At 42.9% G+C, this 27,500-nt stretch overlaps 1 protein-coding gene across 1 annotated transcript in view; it reads right to left on the reverse strand.

Annotated features, from left to right (window-relative positions):
- The window catches only part of trpm7 (transient receptor potential cation channel, subfamily M, member 7), a gene marked incomplete at its 5' end in the record, with an annotated part of 41,388 nt that extends 17,856 nt beyond the window's left edge, over nucleotides 1-23,532 (reverse strand). The window contains 17 exons of the mRNA XM_082181521.1: nucleotides 9,180-9,233; nucleotides 9,349-9,374; nucleotides 9,520-9,545; nucleotides 10,494-10,561; nucleotides 11,689-11,779; nucleotides 11,866-11,981; nucleotides 13,706-14,301; nucleotides 14,499-14,631; nucleotides 16,739-16,923; nucleotides 17,001-17,133; nucleotides 17,510-17,684; nucleotides 17,985-18,236; nucleotides 18,349-18,477; nucleotides 19,480-19,623; nucleotides 20,421-20,570; nucleotides 22,018-22,246; nucleotides 23,189-23,532. Coding sequence (XP_082037647.1) covers nucleotides 9,180-9,233; nucleotides 9,349-9,374; nucleotides 9,520-9,545; nucleotides 10,494-10,561; nucleotides 11,689-11,779; nucleotides 11,866-11,981; nucleotides 13,706-14,301; nucleotides 14,499-14,631; nucleotides 16,739-16,923; nucleotides 17,001-17,133; nucleotides 17,510-17,684; nucleotides 17,985-18,236; nucleotides 18,349-18,477; nucleotides 19,480-19,623; nucleotides 20,421-20,570; nucleotides 22,018-22,246; nucleotides 23,189-23,532 — 2,851 coding nt within the window. The remainder of the gene's footprint in view (nucleotides 1-9,179; nucleotides 9,234-9,348; nucleotides 9,375-9,519; nucleotides 9,546-10,493; nucleotides 10,562-11,688; nucleotides 11,780-11,865; nucleotides 11,982-13,705; nucleotides 14,302-14,498; nucleotides 14,632-16,738; nucleotides 16,924-17,000; nucleotides 17,134-17,509; nucleotides 17,685-17,984; nucleotides 18,237-18,348; nucleotides 18,478-19,479; nucleotides 19,624-20,420; nucleotides 20,571-22,017; nucleotides 22,247-23,188) is intronic.
- Between the last annotated feature and the right edge of the window lie 3,968 nt (nucleotides 23,533-27,500).

Here is a 27,500-nt window from a genome sequence, read left to right on the forward strand (position 1 = left end):
CAAGCAACTGCCTGTTATAATGGACAAAGCATGGAACTGTCATAAGGGCAAACAAAAAATGTCATACGGACAAACGATTTTACCATATGACATGTTGTTATACCATATGACACAGAGCATTTAACTGAATTATTTAGTTATTTCTTAATTGTTTTATCACATATATAGTTTGTACAACTACTATGAATTAATATTAACATATATAATATATTTCTGCCTATTTCAAGCATTTTTACAGATGCCTCTTACAGATTAATTACAGATGCCTCTTTCTAGTAAGGAGAGGGGTGCACGTTTCCGTGCAAAGCTAAGGGCAGATCCTGCAGCTAGAGAGGAGAACCTAGCTAAGAGGAGGGAAAGGTATAACTGTGAGAGTATATGATGTCTGAGCTCTGAAACCTTGGAGAGAGACCGATTGGTACCGGTCAGGTGTAAGCCTGGGGACTTCCTCGAGTGTGAAGGTGGTGTCTACGGACGCCTCCACCTCGGGATGGGGAGCGCTGCTCAAGGGCAGACCGTTCTTCGGCCAGTGGTCAGAACGGGAAAAGCTTCTACACATAAACTGCTTGGAAATTATGGCAGTCGACAACGCGCTTAGGCGTTTTTGTCCTCTGATAAAAGGACACCATGTTTTGGTCCGTTCGGACAACATGTCGGTGGTAGCCTATATAAATTGCCAAGGAGGTATCAGGTCCCGAAACCTCTACAGGTTGACGGAGTGCCTCTTGGTCTGGGCTCAGCACAATCTGCGCTCGCTGAGAGCAGCGCACGTGCCAGGCCACCTGAATGTGGGACCAGACAGACTGTCCAGGGACAATGTTCCGACAGGGGAATGGTCTCTACACCCACAGACAGTCCAACTGCTGTGGAAGACATTCGGCAGAGCGAAGGTAGACCTGTTTGCGTCTCAGGAAAACGCTCACTGTCTGGAGTTTTTCTCCAAGAGCAGGGACGCGCTGGCCCACATCTGGCCCCGCTGCCCGCTCTATGCTTTTCCCCCGTCACGCTCCTACCTCAGGTATTAGAGCGAATCAGGGAAAACGGATGCTCAGTGCTACTCGTGGCCCCGTTCTGGACGAACCAAGCTTGGTTCCCGGTTCTGATGCTGCTGATGAGCACTGCCCCATGGCCGATACCAGTGAGGAGGGATCTCCTCTCTCAGGCCAAGGGCTCGATCTGGCATCTTCGCCCTGAGCTTTGGTCCCTACATGCGTGGGCCATCAACGGGTACCCGCTAACCTCCCGGTGGGAGTGCTAAAGACGATCACGCAGGCTAGAGCCCCGTCTACTAGACGGCTCTATTCCTCTAAATGGTCTGTGTTCTCTAGCTGGTGCACAGCTCGTGGCTTTTCATCCTCAGACTGTGCGGTGACGGAGGTTCTTTCCTTCCTGCAAGAGCTACTGGATAAGGGCAGAACCCCATCCACGCTCAAGGTTTACGTGGCGGCCATAGCAGCGTTTTCTAAACCGACGCTTGGCCAGTCACTTGGAAGAAACAATCTGGTCGTTCCCGCCTTGTAGGCTAAGCTGCTTTCGATCTAAAAATCAGTACTGTCTGCCCGAGGCTATCAACTCAGAATACTGAAACTGCTCGAGCGCAGCTCGCTGATCGATTAAATAACTCTATGGGCAGTGTGTAAGACCCATAATATTCATCAGACCAGGCAGAGTTTTTCGCCCTGACTGTGTGAAACACTAGTGATATAATTTGCTCCTTATAGGACGCTACTTATTACAGGAATGATGCTGTTCCAGCCCCTCTTTCCTGGACTCTCTGCGAGTCCCTGATGATCATGCACTATATGAGCCCTGGGCACTTGCCCTTGGGACTTTGGTGTTGGATCTCAGCACGCACAGCGTTTTACACTGTGTTCCCCTAGCGCAAGATATTACGCAGTACGAGACCTCTCATAAGAGAACGTACTCGGTTACTAACGTAACCTCGGTTCTCTCTAGAAGAGGGAACGAGTACTGCGTATCTTTGCCGTGCATGCAACACGCTCTGGTTCACTTAGGCGATGAAAAAACAGATTCTACAGCCTGTCGAGCTATATTTATAGGCCCAAGCACGCCCGTTTCGGCGGGATGTGACGCAGTGGGCGTGAAGCGCCCTCATTGGATCTGACGTCACGAGGGGCCTCTCTCGATAGGCTGCTGCAGTTGCGACAGGGCAGCCAATGGCGCGCGAGCCGTCTCGCCTATGTCTGCATGCTGCCGCAACGCGTTTTACATCAATTCAAAATTAAGGATAATTTTTGGCTTCAATATCTCGCGGAAAAGAGGTTTTCCCACATTCTCACAATGTTACTGTTATTTGTTATACGTTTTTCGTAAAAAAGTGATGAATCTTTTGATATGAGCTAAAAGAAATGTTCAAGTGTTGGGAAATATATTCTACTGTTAATAAAAGGTTCACTTGTGTTTCTTTGAAATCATTCTGAATTGGCCTACATCAATTTATTACATAAAAAATGCAATGAAACATTGAAATTGTACTATGTCATACGGTAAAACAAAATATGTCATATGGTAAAACATTGAATTTTAAAAGAAATAAAAATAAATACTTTGTTTGTTTACATGGTTCATGAAAATAATGGAGGAGAGCTAGTATGATATATATATGTATATAACTTCAAGGCATTTTTGACTAATTTCTAGCAAAAAAATTGAACAAATGTCCATAGATGACATGCTGTAGTCGTTAAAAAACAAAATATCTAGTATTTGTGGTGTAGGTGTTTATATTTTGCAACTTGTTATATAATACTTACAGATCAACTATTACATTCTTGGTTGTATTTAACCGTGTCATGAATATCAAATTTAATTTATTTCTAAAAATCATTTCGTTTTACCGTATGACATTTTCAAGGACTGTATACAAAGAAACACATTAAAATGTCATATATTGTTATTTTTTATAAAGGGCACTAATAAAAACAAAAAATATACACATAGATTTACTCAAAAAATGCTATATTTAATTTGTCTTTTCATTTTAATTTTTTTACTGTTTTGAAATTCTAAAACGTCACTGACCCACACACACACATCATCACGGTCCTGATCCTATCAGGCGCAGTTCTGTGTCTGTGTGAATCAGTGGCTGCGTTTACATCAGGGTGTCCGCGCGGTAGTAAAAGTAGTAAAAATAATCTACCAAAATTAAGGCCCTTGAAAGGTAGTAAAAGGTAACAAACGCAATTTGACTTGGTAGTACATTTTTCATCACCACCTCATTATATGAGTTTCCATTTTTTTGCTTAATATTTGTGTCTCCATATATTTTAACTTCATCTAGCATAATTAAAAAATATATATACGGTGCTAACAGGACCTGACGGGCTCGACATTAACGCTTGTCCGGGACAAGTGGATTTTTTGAAGGGACAAGTAAAAGAGAATTTTACTTGCCCGACCGGACAAGTAGCCTAATTAAACGTCAATAACAAAAAATAAATAAATAACTAGGGAATCACTAAAATGAGAGAATGATTCTGATTGTATTTATATTTATTGTAAGTTGCGATCGATAGTGGATGTATTAGGCTACTGATGGTAACAAGGTTGCGCTGTTGAGGCTCGCGCAGCCTCTCGAGGAGAAATCCAAACAAATGTAAACTCAGTTTAAACTCAGTTAACAACATAACGTTACTGCCAGTGCCAAAATTCAAAATGTGTTTTAATATTTTTAACATATGATACAGTTTAGCAACCTCACACGACGAGTGCTGTTTTCTTGAGTACTGTAGTACTGTTTTTCAGTACCATCACGACTGAAAATGTGACATTGCTTTTGATACAACAGTTCAATAAACAGTTCAAATTAAGTTACTTACATTTTAGACACAATATTGACTGTTTTTGTTCTGTTTCAGCAGCAAAAATAGTTCCAAACAAATATCACAGCAGAACCGTAACGCATCTCACAGTAACACTTAACCGTGTTTCATTACTGAATGATTCAGCGTTTTGAACGAATGGGCTGAGTCAAAGATTCAATGTCCCATTCATAAACATGTCTCATTCTTGAATGAATCAGTTGTTTGAACGAATCATTTGAATGAATGACTCAATGACTCGCTCATTAAGACGGTCGCCTGACGCCTCCTACTGGCGGTTTACTTTCATGTTTAAAAGTATCATTCTTTCCAACGTTTCTTATTTGTATATTCAAAAATATTTTAAACGATCTCATATTCATAACATTATTTAATGCAGTTGTACATTTTCAGTGTAAATGATTTAATTTGATCAGCCCTTCCTAGGGTAACAACAGCCCTATATTATCTTATTAGGCTATTCCAATTTAATCTATTGATAAAATTTAAAACTAAAGATGAAGCATACATTGAATAAGATTTGGGGGGTGGGGGGGGGTGGCTCTTTAAAGGTGCAGATATGACAATATGCAGATTTAAATATATCAGAGCTGATTTAACACAGATATATTTCTTCAGAATAAATTATATTTACAGCACACACACACCAAAAACATTCCGGACAAGCAACTTTTTTACTCGGACAAGTGAATGACAGATTTACTTGTCCAGAGGACAAGCACATGAAAAGGCTTAATGTCGAGCCCTGTGAGTCGGAGTTGATAGCAATGACAAAGTGCCAAGGTTATTATTCACCTTATTAGGGCTAAGGGCTATGGTTAGGATAACTCAAGGGCTAGGGTTAAGATAAGGACAACTGAAACTCAACTCGACACTACAAAAAAAACAATTGACAATGACAATAGGCCTACTTAATGATAACAATTAAACATTAGTGTACCTAAGATGTATGATGGGTGTGACAGTGTCACACTTATACCTTATAGTAAGTAGTAAGTGGTGCTTTACATACCCCGCCCACCCCACCACACCCCCAAAAAAAGGGCTGCTGCTTGATGTCGTGATGGTAGTAAAAAATATTGTGGAGGTGGTAAAAAAGGTAGTAAAAGGTAGTAAATTCATCTCTATGATTCCTGCATATACCCTGTACATGCACAACTTTAGTTTTTTAATCGGACTGAATTCATCCCGATTGATGAATCTGAGCGTAGTGTTAGCATGAGCGCTAAACATGAGATGGTTGATGTGTGTGTTTATATCACAAGCTTCAAATCAGAATTGATTGTTTGTCATGCGCTCACTGCACGATTATACAGAGTTTCCTGATGTCTGCGCATAATAACTGTTCTCCTACATCAGTTCTTTATTTGTTTTAAACAGCAGACTTAATATTTATCCATTTCTGGTCATAATTTGGAGATAATGATGATATGAGCCGTTGTGCCGCTGCTAATATTCATCACACAGTAAAAATGCCCAAAACCAGATGTGTGTGGATGAGAGTCTGAAGCAGCACTGGTGGACCGTTGTCCTGCTCCACTTCACACACGCAGAAGAGGAGGATTATATAGGAGGACGAGACACTCGTTTATACCACACTTTATTCAGCAGGAGAACAGCTCGTTCAGCGCGTCATTACGCTATATCTACATCATTACGCTATATCTACATCATTACGCTATTTCTACTTCATTACGCTATTTCTACATCATTACGCTATATCTACATCATTATGCTATATCTACATCATTACGCTATTTCTACGTCATTACGCTATTTCTACATCATTACGCTATTTCTACGTCATTACGCTATTTCTACATCATTACGCCATTTCTACATCATTACGCCATATCTACGTCATTACGCTATTTCTACTTCATTACGCCATTTCTACATCATTACGCCATATCTACGTCATTACGTTATTTCTACTTCATTACGCCATATCTACGTCATTACGCTATTTCTACTTCATTACGCCATTTCTACATCATTACACCATATCTACGTCATTACGCTATTTCTACATCATTACGCCATATCTACGTCATTTCGCTATTTCTACTTCATTACGCCATATCTACGTCATTACGCTATTTCTACTTCATTACGCCATTTCTACTTCATTACGCCATTTCTACATCATTACGCCATATCTACGTCATTACGCTATTTCTACATCATTACGCCATATCTACGTCATTACGCTATTTCTACTTCATTACGCCATTTCTACATCATTACGCCATTTCTACGTCATTACGCTATTTCTACGTCATTACGCTATTTCTACATCATTACGCTATTTCTACATCATTACGCCATTTCTACGTCATTACGCTATTTCTACGTCATTACGCTATTTCTACGTCATTACGCCATATCTACATCATTACGCCATTTCTACATCATTACGCCATTTCTACGTCATTACGCTATTTCTACGTCATTACGCTATATCTACATCATTACGCTATATCTACATCATTACGCTATTTCTACATCATTACGCTATTTCTACATCATTACGCTATTTCTACATCATTACGCTATATATGTAAGAGGAATCTCAAAAAATTTAATGAACAGGGCTTTTGCCATGATTTGTTTAATTGTGATTGGAGTAGAATAGAGCTGATTCCCGATGTGGAGTCAGCCTGGATCTTTTTCCGGGATAGTTTTTTACAAGTAATAAATAGACACGCCCCACTAAAGAGATTCAGAGTAAAGGGGCGGGATAATCCCTGGTTTTCCTCTGAGCTTGGAGATATTCTTCATGACCGCAATTTAGCTTGGGCCAAAGCAAGAAAAACGGGCTCTTCGTCTGATTGGCTTGTTTTCAGGCAGTTAAGAAATAAATGTTCTTCTTTTATTAAGAAAGCAAAATCTGACTTTTATCTGTCAGCCACTACTAACACCTTAAATGATCCCAGAACATTTTGGAAGGCTATAAAATTACTTTCTTTAAACAAAGATAGTATTAATGCTCCTTCTTTTATTATGAAAGAGTCTGTAGTAGTTCATGACAAGCTGGAGATATTGAACCATTTTAATGAGCATTTTATTCAGTCTGGTTCTTTGTTTGACACTGCTTGTCCTTATACTGTGACACCTTGTGGAGATGTACCAGTCTCTACAAGTGTCTTTAATTTCACTCTATTCTTAGTGGCTGACGTTCAAAAAGCCCTAAAAGGGCTGGCTCCTGAAAAACCTCCAGGACCTGATCTTATAGAGCCTTACTTCTTAAAAATAGCTGCTGATTGTGTAGCACAGCCTCTAACGTACCTTTTTAATCTTACTTTAGAGAGCAACACTATTCCCAAAATATGGAAATCTGCATTTGTTTGTCCATTATTGAAAGGGGGTGACCCGTCAAATTTAAATAATTACAGGCCAATTTCTAAGTTGTCTGTTTTGGCCAAAACGCTTGAATCCCTGGTGAGTGATCAGATGAAAGACTTCTTGCATGTACAGGACATTTTATCCCCATTTCAGTCAGGTTTTAGAAAAAAACATAGTACCATCACAGCTGCAATGAAGGTGATAAATGACATCTCTGTTGCTCGTGACAAGAAGCAGCACTGTGCATCACTTTTTATTGATTTGTCAAAAGCTTTTGATACGGTTGATCATGATGTTTTAAAGATTAGGCTTCTTAATTCGGGGTTTTCAGAGAATACTGTCTCTTGGTTCTCAAACTATCTTAGTGATAGAACCCAGTGTATTAAGCATGATGGTGTTCAATCTGGTATTTTACCAATCCTTAAAGGGGTTCCACAAGGCTCTGTGTTAGGCCCTCTTTTATTTACTATTTATATAAATAATCTTAATCGGCATGTGTCTGATGCAAACTTTCATTTTTATGCAGATGACACAGTTATTTACTGCTGTGCACCCTCCCTTAAACAAGCCATTGCACATTTACAGAATGCCTTCACTGTGGTCCAAAACACTTTGCTACAGCTGAAACTTGTGCTCAATGCAGACAAAACCAAATGTATGCTTTTCACAGGCCCTCGGAATAGACCATTTACATTTACATTTAGTCATTTAGCAGACGCCTTTATCCAAAGCGACTTACAAATTAGGACAAAAATTCAGCGAGTCATCATAAAGAGGCAAAAACAACAACAACGCAAGAAGTGCTCAAAATACGAAGTTCGGCCCTCTTTTATTAGTTCAGACCACTGAATGTTCCCTCAGTGATTACTCTTGACGGACGTGAAATACAGACTGTTACAACTTATAAGTATCTTGGTATTGTTATTGATGATTGCCTATCATTTAAGCCTCATGTTCACTGTCTAGTGAGAAAGTTGAGGCTAAAATTGGGTTTTTACTTTCGAAATAAGCTGTGCTTTTCTTTTAATGTTAAAAAACGGTTAGTGGCATCAACTTTTTTATCTGTGCTGGACTATGGTGATATATTATATATGCATTAATCTGCTCAATGCCTTCATATGATTGACACAGCCTATCATGCATCGCTGAGATTTATTACTAATTGTAAAGCTCGCAGCCATCACTGTGAGCTGTACTCTCGTGTAGGGTGGTCTTCTCTGGCCACACGGAGGCTTTGTCATTGGTATACATTTATATATAAGGCTATTCTTGGTGTGCTTCCATCCTATTTATGTTCACTTCTTATGAAAAAAAGTGCTGGTCATTATTCTCTCCGTTCTCAGGCTGTTGTTTTGCTTTCTGTCCCACATGTTAGAACTGAGCTGGGTAAAAAGGCCTTTGTTTATTCTGCTCCCTTTACATGGAATTTGCTGCAGAACAACTTAAAACTTAGTAAATTGATTCCTTTGAGTGTTTTTAAGTTAAGAATGAGATGTTTTGAGTTGGACTCCCTCACATGTCAATGTTTTAATTGAGATTTCATTGTAAGTGCATAATTGGCTTTCAAACTGTTTCTATTAATTTATTTGTTTTTATCTTCATGTTTTTTGTGTGTGTCTTGTACGTATGTAATGATGTGATGTAATTCTGCTGCCTATCTTGGCCAGGTCTCCCTTGCAAAAGAGATTTTTAATCTCAATGGGCTTTTCCTGGTTAAATAAAGGATACATAAAAAAATTAAAAAATATCTACATCATTACACTATTTCTACGTCATTACGCTATTTCTACGTCATTACTGTTTATCATCATTAGTGTGTACATGTTCTCTCGATAGGATTAGAATCGATCGATTAAGGCGTTTTACATGAAGGCTTTTCAGTGCGATTGAGCCGTCAGTCCCATTACTAACGGATTATTTGGTTGCATGTAAATGTAGCCAGTGTGTGTGTGTGCAGCGCTGAGACGGACCAGCAGGGGTCAGACTTACAGTCCTTGCGTGCGCCCAGGTGTGTGTGACGGGCGGCGTACAGACCCGCTGCAGCTGAAACACACACACACACACACACACACACACACACACACACACAGACACAGCGGTTAGACATGTTCAGGATGTTTCTGCATCGGCTGATCATTAGATGTGATGAAACACTCACTGTTTGAGATGTCGTCTCCTGGACTCCTGGACACAATGGGAGAAAATCAAGAAAAACATTAATGACTAGAGTAAACTGAGCTCTAGTGAGAGACCGCAACAATCATTTATAAAAACACAATCACATGAGTTAATTAGTTTCACACACAATGTCACAAGGACAGTTACTCACAGTTTGCTGGATTGAGCTGATTTACCCTGAGAATAAAAGACAAACAGCGCGTGTGAGTGTGTGTGTGAGTGTGTGTGTGTGTGTGTGTGTGTGTGTGTGAGTGTGTACATGTACACTGTATAAATAATTGATCAAAGTTGTAAATAAAGATTATTGAAGTATGTTTTACAAGAAAATTCTATTTTGTCTTTCTACTTCAAAATTTCACATTTAATTCAATGCATTACTTGCTGTTATTTATTTTTTACACGTCATGTCAGGAACGAGGCGAGACCAAAGTGAATAATACAAAACAATAACAAATAGTTGTATATATTATTTAAAGGCTCCTAATGTTGTTTTGGCGTCTCCTACAACAGGTTCACACACATCCAAGCTCAAACACACATTAATGTCCTCATAATCTCCACTGCAGCATCAGCTCTTTTCTCTGAAACGCCTCCATCAAAGATTCAGTCTCTCTAAGCTCCGCCTCTCTGAGAGCTGCTCTGCTGTGATTGGTCAGAAAGCAAACGCTCATTATCATATCTGAATCTCAGCTCTTGATCACAGTGATACGAACAGTAACGATGGCGTGGGTTTTACCGTATCAATCTCAGAAAACAGCGTCTTCTCCACATGAACAACACGAACCAAACTCTTCCAGTCTCAGATACACTACAGTGTTTGAGGGCGGAGCTAAGAGACGCTGCTCAGCCAATCAACACCACAGGCTGGCATTATGCTAATTAGTTACAAACCTACGCGAAACTTAATAACGTTACAAAATGAAAGGTCCGAAAAAGCATAATAGAAAGAAAAATGAATAGAAGACATTAAGATTTTAAGACATTTACATTTTTAAATATATCAGTGAAACATTTGTTTACTTTGAAATTAAATTAGAAATTTACTAGCAATTTCTGGATGTAAATGTTGTTTCTACACCAATTGTTTTTTTTCCCTTAAAGATTGTGAGTGAGTGTTTGACTGACCGACAGCAGATCCTCGTAGCGCGAGACGTCCTCCAGCGACACACGCGTCCTCTCCTGCTTACTGAGCGCTGAAACACACACACACACACACACACACACACGCACGCACGCACACACATAAAGAGATCGGACGCACACTTAAAGGATTACAAAATCTCCTGATAGTTTACTCTCGTCATCCAAGATGTTAATGTGTTTCTTTCTTCAGTGGAAAAGAAATGAAGGTTTTTGAGGAAAACGTTCCAGGATTTCCTCCATATAGTGTCTTCAATGGAGTCCAACGGGTCGAAGGTCCAGATGTGAGTTTCAGTGCAGCTTCAAAGTCTCGACACGATCCAGCCGAGGAATAGGAGTCTTATCTAGACAAACCAGCCGACATTTTATAAAGAAATCAACATTTATATACTTCATAACCACAGATGCTGGTCTTGCTCTCGCTGTGATGAGACACACATTAGGGCAATTCCACGCAAAACTGTCACATCCATAACGCCAACACAATGCCATGGTATTTAGTTGGCGTTATGGATGTGACAGTTTTGCGTGGAATTGCCCATTACGAAATGTAGAGAAGAGAGAAAAACTCAATCTCAGTTTCTCCTCCAACTTCAAAATCGTCCGACATCGTTGTTTTACCTTTTATTTATTTGTTTCTTTGTAAATGGCGTTTGACTCAGTCTTTGCAGGTTCTCTTAGTAAACACTGGGTCTGTTCTTACGCCTACGTCACGCTTGACCTTTCACCCTGATGACGTAATGTGTGTCTCATCACAGCGAGAGCAAGACCAGCATCTGTGGTTATAAAGTATATAAATGTTGATTTCTTTATAAAATGTCGGCTGGTTTGTCTAGATAAGACTCTTATTCCTCGGCTGGATCGTGTCGAGACTTTGAAGCTGCACTGAAACTCACATCTGGACCTTCGACCCGTTGGACTCCATTGAAGTCACTATATGGAGGAAATCCTGGAACGTTTTCCTCAAAAACCTTCATTTCTTTTCCACTGAAGAAAGAAACACATGAACATCTTGGATGACGAGAGTAAACTATCAGGAGATTTTGATTCTGAAGTGAACGACTCCTTTAAAATGAGTGTGTGAAGGAGTTCAGCGTGAGATCTGTGTTCATGATGTCATCAGCGAGCTGCTGAAACGGCGTATGTTTACAGCGTTCACTGGTGTGTGTGTGCAACTCACTGGACTCTGGATGCAAGAAGGAAGGGTTTCTGTCGAACTCTGTGAATCCGGCGTACGAGTTCACCGTCCTCATGTGACCCTGCGACCCCGGCTGCGGAAACATACACACAACATCCGTCGAGATTGGGACACTCCTGAGGGAACCGTGGCATCTTTAGCGTTTAGAACTACACTGACCACATCTCGAGCCTTTCTGGACGGACTCGACTGGCGACCGCTCACCGCACTCTCTTTAAGGAATGACCTCTGACCCTCAGGCTCGTCCTTGTGACCCTCAGGCTCGTCCTTGTGACCTTTAGGCAAAAATGGCAGAATGAGTCCAAAGGCATTTAAACACTTGATCAGTGGATTACAGTCACCATGTGAAACGTTTCCCTCTGGTGACACTGATTAACACCCCGTCTCTAACCAAACCCCCAAACCAGCACCAGCCCGGGTTAGTGGAGTCTACCGCAGTCTCACACACACACACACGACAGCTCTTTATTCACTCCCGAGGGACGTTTAGTAAAAAGCGACCGGTTGAGATGAAACCACCTGAGGTCAGAGGTCACCCGTCTCACCCTCTCTAAAGGCCCCGATACACTTCAGACGAAATCCCTGACCCTAACTGCTGTGATGGCATTTCGCACAAAATCAGGACAGAACGAGTTTGTGTTTGGAGTTTTTCATGTTTAATACTTTTAATCTGATGCTTTAAAGAGGCTACATGCGATTTTCTGAAATTTAAACTCGCGACTGACACCTGTGGCCAAAAAACGGAACTGCTCTTCCTTTCTGCTCGCTCTCGTACGTGCACACTTCACAAGTCATCCGCTGCAAAGAAGTCAACATTATGTTTACAGAGGTAAGAACAGTCAAATACATATATTGTTTGAGAAACTAAGTTTGTTTGCTGACTAGCGGTGGTGGCAGAGTGATCTGAAACGTTTAACATGAACGCGCTTGACGTCACATCCGCAGACAGCGCGGGAAAAATCCGACCCGACAGAAAATAGAAAAAATAGGATACAGGCTTATAGGTGCACCCACTGTGAGCGGACAAGGTGTCAGTATGCTCATCAGGAGATGTTTGAGTCATAAATGGTAAAATAAAAAGGCTACTGTTACGTTTATTTTGGGGAAAAAGTTGCATATAGCCTCTTTAAAGCAAAGCGATCTACTGTATAAAGTGTTGTCTTAAATAAACGTGGCCAGATGATCAGACGCTTTCTTAACTGCTGTTTTAAGCACAGCACATACTCATCTAAACGTGGAAGGCACATTTATAAAGCAATGCGTTACTCGTTACATAAAAAAAAAGTAATCTGATGAATAATGCATGTTGCTTGTGACTACTTTATAGAAGAATTCTGAAGCTGTAATTCTAACTAAAAGCAACACTGACACTATTTCTCATGTTTAATACTATAAATCTGCTGCTTTAAAGCAATTTATTGTAGAGATAGTTGTATAAATAAATGTGACCAGATGATCAGACGCTGTCTCACCTGCTGTTTTCTCACCGCTACTGTGTGTTTATTTTGTTATTCGGAAGAGAGCGCCGCACATATTTACATATTAATCTAAATGTGGAAGGCTCGCTAACAGTATATTGATGCTAAGGTATTTCAAACTTCTTTTTATCCCCAAGCAAAGAACTTCGGCGTGAGTATATCGGAGCCTTAACACACACAGGGGCATGCAGAGGGTCAAGGGTCAAGGTTAGGGCGGGGTTATGCGTCATTTATCCCCGATTCCCAGTGGTGGACCGAAGCCAAACCTCCGGTTCTCTGCCTGAGCCTGTGTAGCGCACGTCTGCAGCGGCCGTCCTTCATGAAGTGCCGGGGCCGGAGCTCAGGGGCCCGAGGGAGACCCGGGAGCGGCGTGTTTCTGTCGGGCCGGTCACTGGTGAGGTCTTGCTCTCTAACCTCATCATCATCATCATCAGAGAAGGCATGATTCACGTATCCCTCACACCCGGGCTCACTTATGACCAGCACTGGCAGGCCTTCATCAACACTCTCCTCATACTCACCCACAAAGGCCCCGAACTCCACGGCGCAGTGCGATGGCTCCGTCTGCGAGTGCCTGGAGTCTGCGAGCTGTGACGGCGTGCTGACGAAGAAGGTAGCCGATGCCGCTGGAGCGCTAACGAGGCTGCCATGACCCGTGTCTGAGCGAATGGAGCGTCTGTGCGAGTGAAAGCGTGTTAGCGACTGTGGGAAGGCGCAGCTGGAGGATCCCAACTCGACCGAGAACGGAGCGTGTCTATCCAGGCTCAAAGGAAGCTCCGCCCCCTGAAGCACTTCGGCTCCGCCCCCAAACAGCGACTCTGCTATGCTAGCGGCGGGCGGCAGGAACCCCACACTGCAGCGCACCAGCGCGCTCGACTTCGAGTGTCCCGTCAGGTCGGGCACCAGGTTCTTGGAGACGCTGAGCTCACGCGTGATCTGGTTGTGCACTTTGCTAGCCTCAGATGCGCGCTGGGCTGTTAGCGCCTTTAGCGTGTCCACCGTGAGCGCCGAGAGGTCCTGCAGGTGTCCGATCTGAGAGTCCAGCGTGTGCAAAGAGCGCTTGATGAAGTTCACCTTGTTTCCAACCTCCTTCAGCTGCACACACATCGTTTCCACCCTGAAACACACACACAGGCATATTTATGTTCATGTAGACTCTTCTCCAAATCTACTTTCACCATATTAAAGTTCTACAGTTTAAAAGCAACTTAATATTCAGTAATATAGCACTGACACTATCAGATGAGAACAAAACATGGAATAAATTAATCTTAAGAGTAATGACATATAGTCTTCTGTAAAAATCTCCCAGACCTGTCGGACGTGAGTCTGATTCTCTCTTCACTCCCAGAGTGAAACTGATCGTCTTTCTCGTGGAAGTACGTCTCTACGCACTGCTCCTCAAAATCGTGCAGCTTCTTCTGGTCCTCCTCGGTCAGGAAGAGCTCTACGGGCAAAAGGCATCACGTTTAAAGCTTAAAAAAAATGAATACCATATGGCCAAATCAATTAAATCATCGCCTTTTGAAATTTAATATTGACATCAAGCTATATCACAATTCCTGGTTTTTGAACCCCAAATTTCAGATATCCTGAAATGATAATTAAGACTATTGTTATACCATTTAGGATATTTAAGTCTGATACAGATGAATTTAAGAGTTTTAGAGGACACATTAGACAGTGTAACTGTCAGTGTAACCGTCAGTGTAACAGCGTAACCGTCAGTGTAACCGTGTAACTATCCATGTAACTGTATGTGTAACAGTCAGTGTAACTGTGTAACCGTCAGTGCAACAGTGTAACCGTCCGTGTAACTGTCAGTGTAACCGTCAGTGCAACAGTGTAACTGTACGTGTAACTGTCAGTGTAACCGTGTAACAGTCAGTGTAACTGTTTGTGTAACAGTCAGTGTAACTGTATGTGTAACAGTCAGTGTAACTGTATGTGTAACAGTCAGTGCAACAGCGTAACCGTCAGTGTAACCGTGTAACTGCCAGTGTAACCGTACATGTAACTGTCAGTGTAACAGTGTAACTGTCAGTGTAACAGCGTAACTGTCAGTGCAACCGTGTAACTGCCAGTGTAACCGTACGTGTAACTGTCAGTGTAACAGTCATTGTAACTCATGTAACTGTCATTGTAACTTGTGTAACAGTCAGTGTAACTGTCATTGTAACAGTGCAACAGTCAGTGTAACTGTCATTGTAACAGTGCAACAGTCAGTGTAACTGTCAGTGTAACTCGTGTAACTGTCAGTGTAACTCATGTAACTGTCAGTGTAACTCATGTAACTGTCAGTGTAACTCGTGTAACTGTCAGTGTAACTTGTGTAACTGTCAGTGTAACAGTGCAACAGTCAGTGTAACTCATGTAACTGTCAGTGTAACTCATGTAACTGTCAGTGTAACTGTTAGTGTTGTCAGTGTAACTCATGTAACAGTCAGTGTAACTCATGTAACTGTCAGTGTAACTCGTGCAACAGTCAGTGTAACTCATGTAACTGTCAGTGTAACAGTGCAACAGTCAGTGTAACTCGTGTAACTGTCATTGTAACTTGTGTAACTGTCAGTGTAACTGTCAGTGTAACTCGTGCAACAGTCAGTGTAACTCATGTAACTGTCAGTGTAACTGTCATTGTAACTCGTGTAACTGTCAGTGTAACTGTTAGTGTTGTCAGTGTAACAGTCAGTGTAACTCATGTAACTGTCAGTGTAACAGTGCGACAGTCAGTGTAACTCATGTAACTGTCAGTGTAACAGTGCAACAGTCAGTGTAACTCATGTAACTGTCAGTGTAACAGTGCAACAGTCAGTGTAACTCGTGTAACTGTCATTGTAACTCGTGCAACAGTCAGTGTAACTCATGTAACTGTCAGTGTAACTCGTGCAACAGTCAGTGTAACTCATGTAACTGTCAGTGTAACTGTCATTGTAACTCGTGTAACTGTCAGTGTAACTGTTAGTGTTGTCAGTGTAACAGTCAGTGTAACTCATGTAACTGTCAGTGTAACAGTGCGACAGTCAGTGTAACTCATGTAACTGTCAGTGTAACAGTGCAACAGTCAGTGTAACTCGTGTAACTGTCATTGTAACTCGTGTAACTGTCAGTGTAACTGTTAGTGTTGTCAGTGTAACAGTTACACTGACATTTACATCAGTTACACTGACAGTTACATGAGTTACACTGACTGTTGCACAGTTACACTGACAACACTAACAGTTACACTGACAGTTACACGAGTTACAGTGTAACAGTGTAACTGTCAGTGTAACTGATGTAACTGTCAGTGTAACAGTGTAACTGTCAGTGTAACAGTGCAACAGTCATTGTAACTCGTGTAACTGTCAGTGTAACTGTTAGTGTTGTCAGTGTAACAGTGCAACAGTCAGTGTAACTCATGTAACTGTCAGTGTAACTGATGTAAATGTCAGTGTAACAGTGCAACAGTCAGTGTAACTCGTGTAACTGTCTGTGTAACTGTTAGTGTTGTCAGTGTAACAGTGTAACAGTCAGTGTTTACTGTCAGTGTAACTTAGTTTTAGACAGGTTACTTGGTCCGTAGGTGCTGCTGTCCTTCTTCCTCTTCCTGCAGATGGACGACAGGACCGACGCCATGTGGCTGAGCAGAATCAGCGGCGGCGGCAGAATGGGCTTGTCGTGATACGCCATGATGAAGTGGTAGCGCTGATACTTCCACACTAGGTTAGATATGGACTTCACCTGCAGGTACACGTTACTGCAGAGAAACGGCACGGTCAGTTATCATGACGAGCGGAGAACACGCGCGGGCGGGCGTAGCGGCGGGTCACTCACTTGAAGAAGGCGATGAGCAGGTTCACCATCAGTATGTACTGGACGAACAGATAGACGGCCTGCAGCAGCGGCGTCAGCCACACTCCCGTGTCACACAGCTGCTTAGCGTGATCCTCGCTCGAGTTCGCACACACTGCAAACACACACGTCACATGTGACTGAGGCTGATGACATCACTAGCATTACTATGTGCTACATACAACTTTTCATTTTAGCAATGCTGAAATCAACATCAGCTAAGATTAATAAATTCTGTAGAAATATTTTTAATTGTTAGTTCATTAAGGTTAACTAATGTTAACAAATGAAACCTTATTGTAAAGTGTTTTCCGTTAATTTAATGATGTTTTAGCAGATCTTAGGGATCGGGTTAGTTAGGGTTGGTTAGTTTTTCCCCCACGTTACAGAGAATTTGGAAAGGGTTTAAAAGTGTTTGATTGTAATGTTAGATAAATGTTGTGTTAACGCTAGTTTTGTGTTGTTCTGTGTGCGAGTCTCCAGGGGTTTACCGTCAATCTCGTACGCATAAACTTCACCGTACATCATCCAGTAGGGCTGGAAAACCACATCTTTGGCCAAAGTCCATGAAGGCTCCTCATTTGGGTACAAAATGGCTTTACGAGGAACCCCGAAACTCAGCAGCACAACAGCCATAATGACCACGATATAGAACATGTTGGCCACCTGTGCAAAGAGCGAACAAACACGCCGATCGACAACATGTACTCAACACCGCATGAGCTCACCAGCAGTGATGGGGAAAGTTATTTTTTAAAAGTAATGTTATGATACTGTTGTAATGCGTTACTTGTTACATTATAAAACGAATCTGATTACGTAATGGCCGTCACTTGTAACGCGTTACATTATAAAAATGATCTTATTACGTAATGGCCGTTACTTGTAACATTAAAAAAGTAATCTGATTACATAATGCCTGTTACTTGTAACACAACACCCACAACACTCTTCACAAGCGCTCACCATCTTCCCGATCATCATGACGTACGGCCCTGCCTGCTGATTGACAGCCAGAATATCCAGCAGCCGCACGTACCAGAAGATGATGTTCAAGCAGTAAACGATCCGGCCTGCGACAGACACGCTAGGATCGCCGAAGCGCAGGCCGAAGCCCACGAAGAACATTAGGATGGCCAGGAAGTCAGAAATGTTGAAGTAGTCACTGAACCACACTTTAATCTTCTGACTGATTTTCCCTCCTTCAGACATGAACATCTAGAGAGGAAACACACAAATACACACAATACAGACAATCATCAGAAGGCAGGGTTAGCGCTCAGCTGAAACATTTCTGATGTGCCCCACTCAAACATCTGAACACACACACCTCTCGTATCTTCTCCACCGCGAGCGTGAAGATGTACAGAATGACGATCCACTCCTGAGGAGACGGAAGCGGCTCCATTTTCACCAACACCACGAATGAATACAGCATCAGGAACCCGATATAAAAGAGCTGCAACACAAAACTATTATATGAAAACAGTGTTGAGAAGAGTGAAGCTTCACTAGAGCTCAGATCTCCTCACAGACACACAGCAGATCACGTTCAGCCAGTCTTCATGAAGGGTCAGTTTAGATCTTAAGTTTCTCACAGTTTAGAGACAAATATCACAATCTAGTATCACAGAGAGACGGGGAATAAACACAGACTGCATCATAGTCTCCTCGATTTAGATCAAATGTCTATGAAATCAATTTGATTTTGTCACCAAATTCTGTGTAAATTTTTCTATGTTCTGTGTTTTATGATAGTCAACAACAAAAACGGTGATAATCAAATGAATTCAATAACTATTTTAAATTATAACCAAATGAAACAATTCCTTTACTAGAGTGCATTGCATTTCTGTCATAATGTTTTCAAGTTAAACCAATCATTTATTTGGTGGTTTCTAGTGAAGAAGTGAGTTTCTGTGTGTATTTGATTTAATGTACTTTTTTGATTTATTAATCCAAAAATGGCCAAATTCTGTGACATTTTGCTTTACAGTAAATGCTATGACTGGATTTTCTGCATCACAGAACTCTAGGTATCAGCTGTGTGTTTGACCCAATTGCGCAGTTGCTCAAGAATTGTTTACTGTGGCCGAGCGATCAAAGAGTCATGATGATTCATATCACACACACACAACAATCATTTGCTTTTCAGAAAATCTTTAATTCACATTCACCTCAACACACTTCAGCTTATGAGAAACAACAGATGAATGATCAACCAGCGCTGCGCACACACACACACACAGTTGAAATGTCACTAGTAAACCTTCCACTAGTTCTGAGATGTTTATCTGTGTAACACAGTGAGTTTATGCAGGAACGAGTGTCTCTGATACTATCGCATGGGAACAACAATCCAGAACACTTATTAAAGAGTTGAACATGACACACACACACACAGACACACAGACACACACACACACACACACAGAGAGCGTGAGAAAAGGGTCATACGTACCGTGTTGAACCAGAACTTGACGATGGGCGCGTGGTAAAACGCGTAGAACTTGCGAGTGATGGGTAATCGGCGTGAGCGGACGTGGACCTCCGATTCACTTTTCATTTCTGCGTTCTCGTTCATACGCACTTCCTTAAACACATCCTGACACACAAACACACAGCTGTCAAAACACTGCAACAAATGCAGATGTTCTTCCTCAGGGTTCCTGCCTCGTTTTCCAGCACAAACACAAACAAATTATTAAATCAAGACACATTTACTGGAGATATTAAGTCTTATTTACTGAACAATTGATGAAAATTAAGTTTGTGCTGAAAACAAGAACAAATATCTGCCAATGGAGTCAGAAAAATAAACCTAATTCAAAGGGAAAACTAGATTATTTTGTTCTTGTTTTCAGCACAAACTTTTGTTTCAGTAAACAAGGCTTAGTGATGTTCTTCCTCAGTGTTTCTGTCTCGTATATCTAAAATATCTAAACATTGTTAAATCAAGAGACATTTACTGGAGAAGCGAAATGACTGAAGATATTAAGTCTTGTTTACTGAAAAGTTTAGGTTTAAAATAAGAACTAATATCTGCCAATGGAGTCAGAAAAACAAAAACTTAATTTAAAGAGAAACAAGATTATTTTTGTGACTCCATTGATATTAGTTCTTATTTTAAACCTAAACTTTTCAGTAAACAAGACTTAATATCTTCAGTCATTTCGCTTCTTCTCCAGTAAATGTGTCTTGATGTAAGAATGTTTTGATATTTGTGCTGGAAAACGAGACAGAAACACTGATCATTTGTTCCAGTGCGATTGTGCAAGAACACTTAAACACACACTTGTGTAAAGATTGACAGTTTTCTGAGGATCAGTGGGCAGAGCGACGGCCAAGGCACGCTATCAGACGTGAAGCGTGTTAAACATCTCCTCAGGGGTTTGCGTTTACCATCTGTATGTCGTCCGGGTTCTGCAGGTTGTGCTCGCTGTCCTCCATGCTCTGGTGGGCGTCCTGAGACTGGGGAATGTGGGACATCTCCGCTTTGGTCTTGTACTCCAGCAAGAGGATGGCAGGAGGAACGAGGATGCTCAGGATCACCTGCACACACACACACACACACACACAATGCATTCTTACGCCGGTTTCACACCGCAAGCGTCAGCAGCGCGTATTTTTTTCGGTGTCCATGTTATTCAATGAGTGCATTCACACCGCACGCAGAAGCGGCGCGGCAGCGCGTATCAGGAGCAGAGCAGGAACAGCAGTGCCGCGATAGTTTCGGCGCCCAGTCTATTTTTAACGCGCCGCTTACGCTGAATTAAAGTGACCATGCATTTTTCATGGCCAAAACACACAGCAACTTTACCCAAAAAGCGCATTGATGGTCTCTATTGTGTTTTAAACAGTCAGTCAAATGACCTTCATCAATTTAAAAAGAAAACAAATGTCCAAAAACAAACTTGTTGCAAACTACAAGTTTAAACAATTTATACTGCCAGTTTAGCTTAATTTACAGATTAATGTATATTAATACATTAATATAATAAGCTTTTTGACAAGTCTTTTCTCTTAAATGTATTTGAAAACAAAATAAAGCAATGCCAACTTACCCATTATAGAGTACTCTGTCTGTACACACGCCGCGCGTGACAAACGCTACTAGTGTGAAAGCAAAATGCGCGTGTCCTGCTCCCGCTCACCATACGCACTGCTCCTGCGCTGCTTATGCTCTGCTAACGCGTGCAGTGTGAAACCGGCGTTACACTTTGGATAAAGGCTTCTGCTAAATAGGGATGCGTTTTATTATCATCAGTATTATAGTTCATTTTTTACATTTCAAAACTTGTAATAAAGTTGAATTATTAAGTGTCTAATTCTTCTTGGTGTTTCTCTGCACTTCTACAGAATAAACGTATATCTGCAACTTCTCCATTTCGGCAAGGGCTGGTGTTTGGATTTTTACAGTTTTTTTATTCTTTTATGTAATTGGTATATTATAGGAGCCTATTTAATGATGAGTATGTTTTACTTTAGATCAATGTTTGTGTTTCTGAGGCTCTCATGATCATGAATCGTGAACGGTACTATATTTATATCGTCATTGATATTGTTATCACAATGAATACCAGAAAATAGACGTGTGTTATCGTACTTCTGCGGGGCATATTTGGCGTGTGTGTGTGACGCCCTCTGGTGTTCAGAGGGATATGTGGGGTGTGTGTGTGTGTGACGCCCTCTGGTGTTCAGAGGGATATGTGGGGTGTGTGTGTGTGTGTGTGACGCCCTCTGGTGTTCAGAGGGATATGTGGTGTGTGTGTGTGTGTGTGTGTGTGTGTGTGTGTGTGTGTGTGAGACACCCTCTGGTGTTCAGATGGAGCAGCGTTTACTACCGATCAGTCATGCATAAAATGATCGCAGCCTTTGCTAAATCGCGTGCGGTTTCATTGCGATTAATTGTGCAACTCTACCAGAAAATATGGTGATATAGTCCATATCGCCCCTGCCGCCTGCTAACTGCATGATGAGTGTAATCAGGGCGCTGTACCTTGTACCAGGAGTTCTTGCGCATGTTGAGACGCCCCATCCACATGTCGGACAGCAGCATCTGTGTGCAGGTGTGAGCCACGAAGGGCCGGAGCCGCGACGACACCGCCAGCTTCAGACACGTGGAGTTGCTCCAGTTCTTCAGCTCGTACGTCAGCAGCTTCATGGCCATCGTCTCGTCCTGCCGGAACGACTGCTCCAGCAGATCCACCGCCAGCGTGCCGAACTCACTGATACACACACACACACACACTCATCACTACAGCACTTCATACCGTACAGCTTCACAGTAATGAACAGAATCAATAATGCACATCATCAAATATGAGATCATTCAGATTCAGCAGCTCTGGAAGACAATAGTGTCATTATTCAAGTCAAGTCAGCTTTATTTATACAGCGCTTTTTACAATACAGAGTGTTTCAGAGCAGCTTCACAGAGATAACAGGAAAATAATGCAACAGAGTTTGTTTCCAGAAGAAAATAGCATCACAGTCCAGCTTAAGTAAGTTCAGAGAGGTTTCATTTTTGTTGTGAAAAAGTTATTAATGTTCATTTATAAATATATAAAATAAAATAAAAATGGTGTCAATGCAGGAGATCAATAATATTGTTGAATATTAAATTAAATGTCCCCAACTAAGCAAGCCAAAAGCCAGTGGCGACAAAGGCGAAAAAAGGCAACAATTCAGATCGATTCTGTTCAAGTTTCTGACACCACAGTTCACTCAGAGCTTCATTTCCATTTCGATTCTGCTTATTGATTCCTAATTTCGATTCTAAGAAGATTTTTTTTAAACGTACATGTCATTTTCATTTAGTCTTATTGCAAAAGATTTAATTGTATCTGAATATCATAAACAAAAATCAACAAGCTAAAGAACACTGGAAAAACCACTAACCGAACTAATATAAACTTCAAGCTTTATTAAAGACAAGTAAACACTCTGTAATTAATTCTGCTGTCACTTTAAGAGCTGCACATATCCAATATACTGATACACATCTGTGAAGAACACAGAAAACAGAGTCTCTCACGCTTGAGTGGTTTAAAGTCAAACTGACATGTTCACAGAAGAATCAATAAGAGGAATTGAAATGTTCATTTTCTAACAAGTATCCGATTCCTGACCTCAAGTGTTTTCGATTCCCAGCCCTGACCGTGACTCACTTGGAATACTCCTTCAGCTCCTCCGAGGTGTCGTCCACCACGTCGCTCTTCTTGGCCTCGTAACCCATGGAGCGCAGCAGTTTGCAGGCCACCAGGGCTTTGGCGGTGGACTCCTCTCCGTGCTGCCAGAAGAACAGGGACATCTTCTGCCTCTTCATGAGCACAGCCCACACCAGCAGCTCGTTGAACGGGTACGGGAAGCGTCGAGTCTCGGGATCGTCGATGTCCACCACCTCCTCTCGGCTCTTCTTCTTCTGCTGCTCTGACGCCGAGTCCGGCTGAGGGACGACCAGACGGTTAGAGCAGAGATACGCACACTCAGTTAGAGCAGAGACACACTCTCTCACTCACTCACTCACTCACTCTCTCTCTCACACTCACTCTCTCTCACACTCACTCTCTCTCACACTCACTCTCTCTCACACTCACTCTCTCTCACACTCACTCTCTCTCACACTCACACTCTCTCCTCTCACACTCACTCTCTCTCTCTCACACTCACACTCTCCTCTCTCACACTCACTCTCTCTCTCTCACACTCACACTCTCTCACTCACACTCACTCTCTCTCTCTCACACTCACACTCTCTCACTCTCACACTCACTCACTCACTCTCTCACACACACTCTCACACTCACACACTCTCTCTCACACTCACTCTCTCTCTCTCTCTCACACTCACACTCTCTCTCTCTCACACTCACACTCTCTCTCTCACACACTCACACTCTCCTCTCACACTCACCTCTCTCTCACACACTCACTCTCTCTCTCTCACACTCACTCTCTCTCTCTCACACTCACTCACTCACTCACACACTCACACTCTCACTCTCACACTCACACTCCCTCTCACACTCACTCACTCTCTCTCACACTCACTCTCACACTCACTCTCTCTCTCTCACACACTCTCTCTCTCTCACACACTCACTCACTCTCTCACACTCACTCTCTCACTCACTCTCACACTCACTCACTCACTCTCACACTCACTCTCTCTCTCTCACACTCACTCTCTCTCACTCACACTCACACTCTCACACACACTCACACTCACTCACACACACTCTCTCTCTCTCACACTCACTCACTCTCACTCACACTCACACTCACTCTCTCTCTCACACTCACTCTCTCTCTCTCTCCTCACACTCACTCTCCTCACTCTCTCACACTCACTCTCTCACACACTCACTCTCTCTCTCTCCTCACACTCACACTCTCTCACACACTCACTCTCTCTCACACTCACTCTCTCTCACACTCACTCACTCTCACACTCACTCTCTCTCACACTCACACTCTCTCACACTCACTCTCTCTCACACTCACTCTCTCTCACACTCACTCTCCTCACACTCTCTCTCTCTCACTCACACTCACTCTCTCTCTCACACACTCACTCTCTCACACTCACACACACTCTCTCACACTCACTCTCACTCTCTCACACTCACTCTCACTCTCTCACACTCACTCTCACTCTCCTCTCACACTCACCTCTCACTCACACTCACTCTCTCTCACACACACTCTCTCTCACACTCACTCTCTCTCACACTCACTCTCTCTCACACTCACTCACTCTCACACTCACTCTCTCTCACACTCACTCTCTCTCACACTCACTCTCTCTCACACACACACTCTCCCACACTCACTCTCTCTCACACTCACTCTCTCTCACACTCACTCACTCTCCACACTCACACTCTCTCACACTCACTCTCTCTCACACTCACTCTCTCTCACACTCACTCTCTCTCACACTCACTCTCTCTCACACACACTCTCTCTCACACTCACTCTCACTCACACACACCTCTCTCACACCACACTCTCACTCACACTCACACTCTCTCACACTCACCTCACTCACACTCACTCTCTCCTCACACTCACTCTCTCTCACACTCACTCTCTCACACACACACCTCACTCACACTCACTCTCACTCACACTCACTCACACACACTCACTCACTCACCTCTCACTCCCACTCACACTCACTCTCACTCACACTCACTCACTCTCACTCACACTCACACTCACTCACACTCACTCTCACTCACACTCACTCTCACTCACACTCACACTCACTCACTCTCACTCACACTCACACTCACTCACTCTCACTCACACTCACACACTCTCACCTCCTCACACTCACTCACTCTCACCTCTCACACACTCACTCACTCTCACACTCCACTCACTCACTCACCTCACACTCTCTCACTCACTCTCACACTCTCACTCTCACACTCACTCTCACACTCACCTCTCACACTCACTCTCACACTCACTCTCACACTCACTCTCACACTCACTCTCACACTCACTCTCACACTCACACTCACTCTCACACTCACTCTCACACTCACACTCACACTCACTCTCACACTCACTCTCACACTCACTCTCACACTCACTCTCACACTCACACTCACACTCACACTCACACTCACACTCACACTCACTCTCACACTCACTCTCTCTCACACTCACTCTCTCTCACACTCACTCTCTCTCACACTCACTCTCTCTCACACTCACTCTCTCTCACACTCACTCTCTCTCACACTCACTCTCTCTCACACTCACTCTCTCTCACACTCACTCTCTCTCACACTCACTCTCTCTCACACTCACTCTCTCTCACACTCACACTCACACTCACACTCACTCTCACTCTCACACTCACTCTCACACTCACTCTCACACTCAATCTCACCTCACTCACACTCACTCTCACACTCACTCTCACACTCACTCTCACACTCACTCTCACACTCACTCTCACACTCACTCTCACACTCACTCTCACACTCACTCTCACACTCACACTCACTCTCACACTCACTCTCACACTCACTCTCACACTCACTCTCACACTCACTCTCACACTCACTCTCACACTCACTCTCACACTCACACTCACTCTCACACTCACTCTCACACTCACTCTCACACTCACTCTCACACTCACTCTCACACTCACTCTCACTCACTCTCACACTCACTCACTCTCACACTCACTCTCACACTCACTCAATCTCACACTCACTCTCACTCTCACACTCACTCTCACTCTCACACTCACTCTCACTCTCACTCTCACTCTCACTCTCACACTCACTCTCACACTCACTCTCACACTCACTCTCACACTCACTCTCACACTCACTCTCACACTCACTCTCACACTCACTCTCACACTCACTCTCACACTCACTCTCACACTCACTCTCACACTCACTCTCACACTCACTCTCACACTCACACTCACTCTCACACTCACTCTCACACTCACTCTCACACTCACTCTCACACTCACTCTCACACTCACTCTCACTCACTCTCACACTCACACACTCACTCACTCTCACACTCACTCTCACACTCACTCAATCTCACACTCACTCTCACTCTCACACTCACTCTCACTCTCACACTCACTCTCACTCTCACTCTCACTCTCACTCTCACACTCACTCTCACACTCACTCTCACACTCACTCTCACACTCACTCTCACACTCACTCTCACACTCACTCTCACACTCACTCTCACACTCACTCTCACTCTCACACTCACTCTCACACTCACTCTCACACTCACTCTCACACTCACTCTCACACTCACACTCACACTCACACTCACTCTCACACTCACTCTCACACTCACTCTCACACTCACACTCACTCAATCTCACACTCACTCACTCTCACACTCACTCACTCTCACACTCACTCTCACACTCACACTCACTCTCACTCTCACACTCACTCAATCTCACACTCACTCTCACTCTCACTCTCACACTCACTCTCACTCTCACACTCACTCTCACTCTCACTCTCACTCTCACACTCACACTCTCACTCTCACACTCACTCTCACACTCACTCTCACACTCACTCTCACACTCACTCACTCTCACACTCACTCACTCTCACACTCACTCTCACACTCACTCTCACACTCACTCTCACACTCACTCACACTCACTCTCACACTCACTCTCACACTCACTCTCACACTCACTCTCACACTCACTCTCACTCTCACACTCACTCTCACACTCACTCTCACACTCACTCTCACACTCACACTCACACTCACACTCACTCACTCTCACACTCACTCACTCTCACACTCACTCACTCTCACACTCACTCACTCTCACACTCACTCACTCTCACACTCACTCACTCTCACACTCACTCACTCTCACACTCACTCACTCTCACACTCACTCACTCTCACACTCACTCACTCTCACACTCACTCACTCTCACACTCACT

The sequence above is a fragment of the Leuciscus leuciscus genome, assembly GCF_965113295.1.
Source record: "Leuciscus leuciscus genome assembly, chromosome: 10".
Classification (NCBI taxonomy): Eukaryota; Metazoa; Chordata; class Actinopteri; order Cypriniformes; family Leuciscidae; genus Leuciscus; species Leuciscus leuciscus.